The 9,567-nt window shown below is 38.7% G+C and overlaps 1 protein-coding gene across 2 annotated transcripts in view; it reads left to right on the top strand.

Moving 5' to 3' along the window:
- LOC107685064 (membrane-associated phosphatidylinositol transfer protein 3-like) overlaps positions 1-9,567 on the top strand; it is a 93,523-nt gene that overhangs the window by 34,003 nt on the left and 49,953 nt on the right. The window contains exons 4-5 of one of the 2 annotated variants that reach the window (XM_016481520.1): positions 8,204-8,274; positions 8,364-8,584. In XM_016481520.1, coding sequence (XP_016337006.1) covers positions 8,204-8,274; positions 8,364-8,584 — 292 coding nt within the window. Of the gene's footprint in view, positions 1-8,194; positions 8,275-8,363; positions 8,585-9,567 lie in introns of both variants that reach the window. The other variant, XM_016481519.1, reaches the window with a different exon arrangement.

Here is a 9,567-nt window from a genome sequence, read left to right as displayed (position 1 = left end):
TGCCCTCCCCTCTCTGCCCTTCCCTCTCTGTCCTGTCCTGTCCACTGATTGAATTCAATCAGTGTAAGTATGATGGACTCCAGTAGGTTAGTACTTGAGATTTAAAGCTCGACATCTGTTTTGAAGTAATTTCTTCATTTATGCATTTTTCCCTTGATTATGAATCAGTGTACATACATTTATGCTGCCTCTATGTAATCAGCAGCTTGTGCTTACTACAGTGGTTCGCAACCACGGGGCAACTTCCACATTATTTAAAATGACAAAACAGCATTGAAATAAGTGAAAGCACCTTAAAATCAAGATATTTCTAAATCGCCACTTTAACTTTTAGTTTGAAACCTGAATATAAGAGAAAGTGTCACTTTAAAAGTGTCAAAAATGGAGAACAAAAAAATCGTATAACTACATGGGCATTTTTTGTAATAAATATATATATTTTTTTCTTCTAGAATCACAGAAGATCCGTCTTCTGAGATACTATAGTTGAGAGTGATTCAGTGTTATTTTCGTATCATTATGATACTAAACTAATAGTTGAGATACTAAAATGAGATATAGTTTTGGAACTATTTTAAATTATATTTAATTTTAGTTCTGTTTTTAGTAATTTTGATTTGTTATTTGTCATTTATGTATTTATTTTTTTAATGTCTATACATTTTATTAAGTACTTAAACTTAATGAAAATAATAAATGTTAAATAAAATATCAAAACTTATTTCAAGTTCATTTTTATTTTAGTTCAAGTAATGACAATTTTTTTTTATGTTTTTAGTTTAAGATTTAGTTAACGATAATAGCCCTGGAGTTATGAGCAGTTTCATGTGATAATTTTAGACAAATGCAATTTATTCTAGAATTTTTATTTTATTTTTTATCAGAAAGAGAAATGATTGGTTGTTAAAATATATAATATTACTAATTATAATAATGACAATAAAATACAAAGTTCATATAAAATGATTCATCTTTTTTTCTAATTTAACATAAATCATTTTTCCATCGTATCTCATTTGACCAGATCTTCCGAAGCATGGCCAGTTGTACAGCTCACCAACATCAGCAGCAACAATATATAACAGTCATGTAGCCACTAGGCAACCGATAAAACAAAGTGATAAAATCTTGCTCTTGAGCTTAATATTGTTCTGAACTTTGTTGACTTTTGATTTCAACATCTCAGTGTTCAGAGTGTTTGCCTGGCAAAAATATATTTCGCTTTCTGCCCTTTTTTACTCAAGTTTTCAAATGTTAATCGCCTAGTCAGCGGCGCTGTGACAAAAACAAACTGTGCAATCTGGTTTCTGATTAGACCTCACAGCTCTGGCTGAATAAATTAGAATAGACGACTAATTAATGCAGAAAATAAGAGCCCTAGCCTCTGTCGGCTGATCGAATCACACACGTTATCTGCTCAGCTTATCTGAGGGACTGCAGCTGACAGGCTCACGTCACTTCTAGTTCTTCGCAGACACGACCCCTCCGTGCCTCACCAAACCCAGACACTCGAACACACCTCATCTGTATTCTCCTCAACGCGAGCTCCTGCCAAGTCGTTTTTTAACATATGCCTCTTGTAGGCACAGTCTCCCTCACACGCTAATTCCCATTTAATTACTTTTCGTTCCTTTTCTTTCTCCATTTAACCACAGAATGCCCCAAGCAGGGAAAACTAAAGACACACAAATCTAGGAACAGTAAGACGACTCCACAGAGAGAAAGATTGAGAGAAAAGGGAGGAAAAGGACCATAATAAGGTGTTGATGCAGCGCATTCGCACAGGAGGAGCTCAGAGCTCACGATTGCTATATTGACTTATGTATCTGCCAGCACTGAAGAACAACGATACCAGACTGTGACAGATTCTGCTGTTCTGAGAACTAGGTGTTCGGGGTCCAACATCACCACGCTAAAACCTTTGGCTTTGGCTAATATACAAGGCAATTACTCACCAGTTGGCTGATAACTGCAACATTACATGATTTAAGATTAATAGTAAGAATGATGGCCCGGCCCTCTATGATGTTAGTTATTAATGCAGTTCAAATCACCATCTACCAAAGAAAACACAAATTTTGTTTTCAGTATAAAATTCCTTATCATAAGTTTATCTAGTATGTCTAAAGTTTCTTCTTTATTCAGATCTCTATTTATTACATCACATTACATTGAATATTTATAGCATTAAGCCAACAAAATATTAGAAAATACTAAACAAAATCATGTTTTCAGCTTATTTTTTTGATGGGGGTATTAATAGGAGTATGACCAAAATCTTATAGAATTGATCACATACATAATATTTTATATTATATAATACTTAAAATTAAAGGGACCTTCATATATACATTTTATTTATTGTATTTTATTATATTTTATTTTGTTTTATTTTTATTAAAGGGAAGCTCCCCGGAGCATACGATGCGCCTTCCGCTACGCCTACGTCATACGCTCGAACTCCTTGTCGTGAACGCGCCTGCTTGAGCGACCGGAATCTATATTTTTCTTACACTAACGCATCGTTTAGCTTCAGAAGGCCTTTATTAACACCCCGGAGCCGCGTGGAGTAGTTTTATGACGGATGGATGCAGTTTTTTAGGCTTCAAAAACTGGGGCACCATTCACTGCCATTATACAGCTTGGAAGAGCCAGGACAATTTTTAATATAACTCCGATTGGATTCGTCTGAAAGAGGAATGTCAGATATGCCTAGGATACCCTGAGGGTGAGTAAATCATGGGCTAATTTTCATTTTTTGGTGAACTATCCCTTTAATAACACAGTAACAGCATCGTTTAGCTTCAGAAGGCCTTTATTAACACCCCGGAGCCGCGTGGAGTAGTTTTATGATGGATGGATGCAGTTTTTTAGGCTTCAAAAACTGGGGCACCATTCACTGCCATTATACAGCTTGGAAGAGCCAGGACAATTTTTAATATAACTCCGATTGGATTCGTCTGAAAGAGGAATGTCAGATATGCCTAGGATACCCTGAGGGTGAGTAAATCATGGGGTAATTTTCATTTTTTGGTGAACTATCCCTTTAATAACACAGTAACAGCATCCTTACACTGGACGATTGGTGGTAAAACCAATTCACTCGCATTATAATAAACTGTCTTTAAAGTGTTGAATAGTTAACAGAATATACTATAGTTTTGGCAGATTTTTAAAACCACACTGTGAATGTACCTCAATACAAATGTTACAGCAGAATCTCTAGTAGCTGACACATTTCTATCCTACAATAGGAAATGAATGCTGTTGTTGCATCTAACCTGAATAAATGAGCTTGTTGAGTGTTAACACCATACACCTATTGTGATGTGTCCTCACAGGTTGATGTGTTTCTGTAGTGTGAGAATGTGGAGGCAGACAGACAGGGATGGAGGTGTACAGGTGTTAGACCTGGACTCATCAGTTGTGCAGTGAGGGTGCCCAGACTTGTCTACACACAGCATGTCAATGTACACACAGCAGAGGGTACAGACGCTCCCGGGCAGTCAATCCAGTCACATACACAGACTCAAATTTGGGTGGAATTCAGCTCATGTGCTTTTTGTTGTGAATGTGTGGTGATATATTTGTGTGTGAGAGAGAGAGAGAGAGAGAGAGAGAGAGAGTGTGTGTGAATGAATGCATGAATGAATGAATTTGTGTTTTGCCTTCATATTCCCTTATTTGAGAGGGTGAGTGCTAGTGTCAGACTGTTTAATTTATTTCCACTGATCATATTACTGTCCATGGCAAATTTGACGAGAAGCTGGAATCTGTTATTTTTAACATTCTGCACCTGGGATTTGGAACAGCCAGGTGTGTTCCCTGGCAAGCAGATGGTCAGAAATGTCTGCTCTGCCCTTCCTGAAATCGCACACTTTTCGCTATGTGGCAGTCACACCAAATATATTTAAATACTTTTAAATCATCCTGTGGCCCCTTTAGAAGTTTGATGAGGCCCCCTAGTGGGCCTCCGCCCCTTGGTTGAGAACCATGGCTTTTTTGCATCGCATCTGCATTTCCTCTGCATTTCCTAGAATTTCTGATACTCTTGCTGCTTGCTCAACTCGTTTGGCAATCCAGTTACGGTTTGTGTCCATTTTTGGTTCTCTTGTGTGATCCAAGCAACATTTCATTGAAATCATTTCTAGCTCTCTTGAGTTGAATTATACTCTTCACTTCTCTGTTGAGTCTCTGCATGAGCTCAACCAGTTGCTGAGTTAAAGGCAGCCTGCGGCCGCTGTCGACCCAGGTGTATTTTTGGCAACACATTCATGTTTATCTCCACTTTAAATGCATATATGCATTCTGAACAGCCCCCTCACTCTATCTCTTTCAATCTCAATCTATTTCACTCAATCTGTTTCACTCCTTTTTCTCTGTCTGTCGCTCGGTTCTCTTGTTGCTCTGTCATTCTCTGTCTTTCCTTGATCTCTTTCTTTTTATCTCTCTCTCTGTCGTGACACTGCACTACGTCATGTATTACTGACCAGTCCTACCTTAGCAACTGTTGCCATCTATCAGATTATCATGCAAGCTTTTTCTTTTTTTTCAGGCTAAATTACACTAAATCACACTTAATATTATTTAAAAATATTGTAAATGTTTTTTGTTGATGAACAACACAAAGTAGCACAGCGATATCATATATATACTGTATATATAATTAATGACTCTGTTGTATATTTGATGTTATCACATGAAAGTCACAGCTTACAAATGTGCATTTTACTGTTGCTTGCCAAAATGACAAATAACACAGTTTTGAATGAAGGTTTTTGATTAATTTTGAGTCAAAATACCTGATTCAGTCCATGATTCATACTATGTTTTTTGGGCTGGGATCGGTTTTGGCAGTCTGGAGGGAAGGATATTCCCACAGTAGTGCTATCATGGCTCAGGATTGTTCAGGTTTGTCTGGCAGAGATCCATATTTTGTTAAAATATGGAATTAAAAGGAGGAACAGGCTCAGTCAATACACATTTGACCCTGTAGGGTTTATTGTCTTTTCAGCTGAAAATTGGTTTTACTTATTGTCAACTTGTTGGAGATTTAGTGCCCTTCAAGAAAAGATGAGTGTCTGTGAAGCTGAGGGAGCAGGTCTACTTGTTGGTTGATTTTGTTTTTCTTTGTACTTTGTTTCGCTCCTGTGAAGGAAGAGAGTTGTTGGTTAGATGTTATATTGTTTGGAGTGGTCAAATCTTTCTGTCAATCTCCTTCCTTTCTCTATCGCATTCTTCACATGTCCTCTTTCTCTAATTGCTCTGTCTTTCTCCCTGTCCCTTAAATCTGTATTTCTCTACAGGATGCTATAAATCAGGGGTAGTGCTGGGTGACTGGGCTGCTGTGGGAAATAGAGGACATGAGCTAAAGCAAGAGAGACGGGCAACTCCAGAGCAGAGTGAATAAGAACAAAGTGTCCCCCATTGCATTTATGGAGAAGTGACATGCTGGAGCAGAGGCTGTGAGGATTGGGAGGGGGAATCAGTAATCTTGTCTTTCATTTTGCTCGGCACCCACCTTGTCATTTCGTTGTCCTGTCGTTATTGCTTGTTATCCTTTTCTCTCCATCTCTTTGCGATCACTTTCTCACCTTTTGAATCCAATTGAAACTAAACGGTGGGAGTTCCCAGCATTCTACAATCTGCCGCTCTCGGATGAGCATTAAGCTCCTATACTGTGGAATTTCATTAACACACAAAGTTGACTATCTATCTATCTATCTATCTATCTATCTGTCTATCTGTCTGTCTGTCGTTTTATATCTATCGTTATTTCTTTTGTTCTCTCTGTTGTTCTGTCTATCTATCTGTCTGTGGTTCTATTTATTTGTCTGTTGTTCTATATATATCTACCGTTCTTTCTTTGTTGTTCTGTCTGTCTATCAGTGTAGACATTTTATCTGACTCTAATGATCCACATATATAGACCCTTTTAGTGCTGACGTCGGCTACATAAGGAGCTTACAATGTCATCTTTGAGTGTCAGAATTTATGGAGTACACGCTCCAATTTGAAATTTTATCGCATAACTGCTGCCATTGCCAGACAAAAAAACGCAATAAAACGAGCGGACTGAACTGAAACGATCATCTAAAATGCTCGCGTTTGCAGTGCACAATATCAGTTAAGGTTAAATAAGCTGTTTTTCTTTTATGGATTATGGTTTTGTTACGAGTCTAAAGATTTCTCATGCATGCCCATCTAATCAGAAATTAGGGAACAAGTTAACTAACGCCCAGAGACTAAACATAAAGGAAACCGTTTGTGTTGTCTTGCTTTCTACAATTGCCATTTGTGCAACTGTAGAGAGAGGGAACAGTGAAGGCTGATGTTATATATCAGGTGTGTGTTCAGGTAGTTGCATTTGCTTACAATTGCCTCTGTTAGTACATAGTTATAGGCATCTAAAGATTTATATGCCCTCAGTTTCTATTTACTATGCACGCTTGGTTTCTCTGGTAGGTGTGTCAGGCCACTCCTGACAGATCATCCATCCATTGAGTGTGTGTGTACGAGTCAGCCAATCTGGTTCCTTCCGTTAAAGTTAACGATTTCAAATAACAATCGCGGTCCCAGAGTGTAATGGGGCGAACGAGACGAGAGACGTGCGGATCCATCTGCAAAGCTTTATTTTCAAACATGGTCAAAACAGGCTTGGGTCAGACACCAGCAAACAGATATAGACAAGGCAAGACAAAGAGTAATCCATATACAGGTGTGGGTCAAACGATGGCAAACGTAATCCAGTGGGTGAGGCAAACGGGTAATCCAAAACATGCAATAATCCAGGCAAGGGGAAAAAAGGGTCTATATGGCTCATTATGTAGGCTGAATTGGTTTGTGTCTTATAGGCATCTGGAGAGGCAGTCAGACAGACAGTAGTAAGAAAGTGGCAGTGAGCCTGATAATGCTGCGGCTGATTGGCAGTGTGTATACAGTGTTAAGCACAGGAGAGAGCACAGCTCAGCACCCTGGCTGTTTTCCTCATGGTGCGGCTGTGAATGAAAGCCTGCAGCTGGGACGAGCACAGACTCTCACTATTGGGAGGGTTTTTTTGCAGTCGGTACAGCTTTTCAATGAACACAATTGCTCCTTGGAGACCCAATGATTCAGAAGTGAATGAATATGCCATTAAGAGAAGCATTCTGGCCTATCATCGCCTCAGTCTGTTTGATGTCATAGCAGCTGAGGGTTGTCATGACATCGTCTCAGTAATTCAAATACGAGCGCATTCCCACACTTGTTTGTTTGTACAAACTTTTAACTGGCTCTCTTTTCGAATGAGGTTTTGTCATTACAGAATGATGGGATTGGACTTCAATAACTGTTGCAGAGTAGCTTCATTGAAAAAATACCTGGAATTTGACAGTATGTTGAATTAATAAATGTGGCAGTGAGTAATGTGGAAAAGAAAACAAGAAAATCAGCTATTATTATTCATAAGTTTGCCATTGTTAAATAGAAGTAATGTAGTTAATATGTGTAATGTTAATTTGAACAACCACTTCTGGGGGTTTGAATTTTCTTGAATTTTCACCTTGTGGATTGTGAGTTTCCAGCATTTCCCAACCTAAAAGCAGATAGACTGATAAAAGACATTGTGAAGGCATGGGCAAAAGCTCCATGCTGACAGAATAACTGGAGGCCAGCTAGAACAGGAGCGCTAGTGTGAGAATGAGATGGCAGAATGGAGCGGGAAGCTACAAATAGAAAAAAAATAGAGCGTGGAATGGTGAAGGTGAGGTGTAATGACTTTGGCTGAAGGCCAGCGGTCTTATTTAGAGAATCAGAGACATCAAAAGGCTTTTTTTTTTTTGGTTCTGTTCACTTCCTCTCGTGTGTAATTTGTTATGGGGTTTTGTTTTGTTTTTTTTGACACCAGCCAACATCAAAATGAAGGGGTTTGTCTGATACAAATCCCATGCTCTGTCTGTTTCCTATTGATGCGTTTTGAAATATGATGGTACCTGTATGTGGTTTTGATGATGACACTACATTTTCTGTGTCATCTTATGAAGAAAATAAATGGAAGGTAAAATCATTAATGAAAGAAGGATGAGTGTGCTTGTAGGATCGATAATCATTTGTGGTTCTGTTTGCTGTGCATCTGTGCAAAGTGGCTATAATCACCTTCTCTCTCTCTCTCTTTTTATATATATCCCCATCTATCCATCTCATGCTCTTTCCTTAGTGGGGTCAGAGAGTCTGTACCGTGTAAGGAGGCTGAAATGTGTCCCTCAGACTAGCATTGATGGTCTAGAGGAAGCTGAGGTAAGATGATTTTTTTGAATATTCAGTGTGCTACTGCTTTCTTTTTTATGATATTGTGCCGTGACCTTTCCATGTCCCTTGTTTACCAGAACAAATGTCAAACACATGTGCTGGTGTTGGTGGTTCATGGGGGAAACATACTGGACCTAGCGGGCGGAGAGGCAGGCGCAAAAACTGCAGATGTAAACACCCTGTCCTCAGTGCTAGAGAAAGTATCTCAAGATCATTTCCAAGCTGCAGCTCAGCATGTCATCATCAAGTTGGTGCCGTGCCCAGCCGTATGCGCAGAGGCCTTCTGCCTTGTGTCAAAGTAAGTAGCTATTACTAAAAGCGACTTTTAATGACCATGTTTTTTTGGAAATGGGCTATGGTATTCTTTGAAGTTAATACCATTGTATATGCTAGCATCTGATACCATCACTGTTTCCTTCCAGCACTACTGTTTTGTCATGGTTTAGACTGGCTGAATTTCCTGGCATGGAGTGTTTTGCTTCATTGTGCATATACACAATGAAAGAGATGCCACATAATTAGATGTTTTGCTCTGATGTCGTGGGAGCACCCTCAGGTGAATCTGGCTAAATGCATGAAACTCATTTTTATGGGCAAATGTTGACATATTCAGTTGCAGTTGTTCTTCAGAGTTGGTTTTATGAACTAGCTGAGCAACTCAAGTTTATTTGAAGAACATTTGAGTTTGAGTTCATATAAGAATGTGTTTGAAAGAAGTCTTGTATGCTCACCAGGGCTACATTTTTATGATGAAATATTTATATATGTATTTATGTATGTATGTACATATTATATATATCATCATATAGTATATATAATATGTATTATTTGAATACATATTAATACATAAAGTATTAATTTCTTTCGAACAAACAAAAACGCTGTCCTTTTGAACGGTAGAGTATTGCAATGCAAATTAACTGTCTTTAAAGACTGCTCTTTTTTTATTGTAAATTTTCACATGGAAAAGTCACAGAAGGGAATTTGAACAGTACATAGACTTTGCTCTGCAGTTGAGTGGCTCTGCCTTCACTGTGGGTGTCGTGGAGGAGGAACACAGCACATCTCCAAAGTCCTCAGTCGTCATGCCTACCAAGTTTGAACCTGTTCACGTCATGCCTGCCAAGCCACAGCCTTCTCACGTCATGTCTGCTATGCCAAGTTCTGCTCACATCATGCCTGCCAAGCCAAAGCCTGCTAACATCATGCCTGCTACTCCAGGACCTGCTCACATCATGCCAGTTAAGTTAAAGTTTACTCATGTCATATCTACCAAGTCAG

This window comes from Sinocyclocheilus anshuiensis, unplaced genomic scaffold (genome assembly GCF_001515605.1).
Source record: "Sinocyclocheilus anshuiensis isolate Anshui unplaced genomic scaffold, SAMN03320099.WGS_v1.1 scaffold914, whole genome shotgun sequence".
NCBI lineage: Eukaryota > Metazoa > Chordata > Actinopteri > Cypriniformes > Cyprinidae > Sinocyclocheilus > Sinocyclocheilus anshuiensis.
Note: the sequence above shows the minus strand (reverse complement) of the source record. Positions and strands in the feature narration are given on the sequence as shown.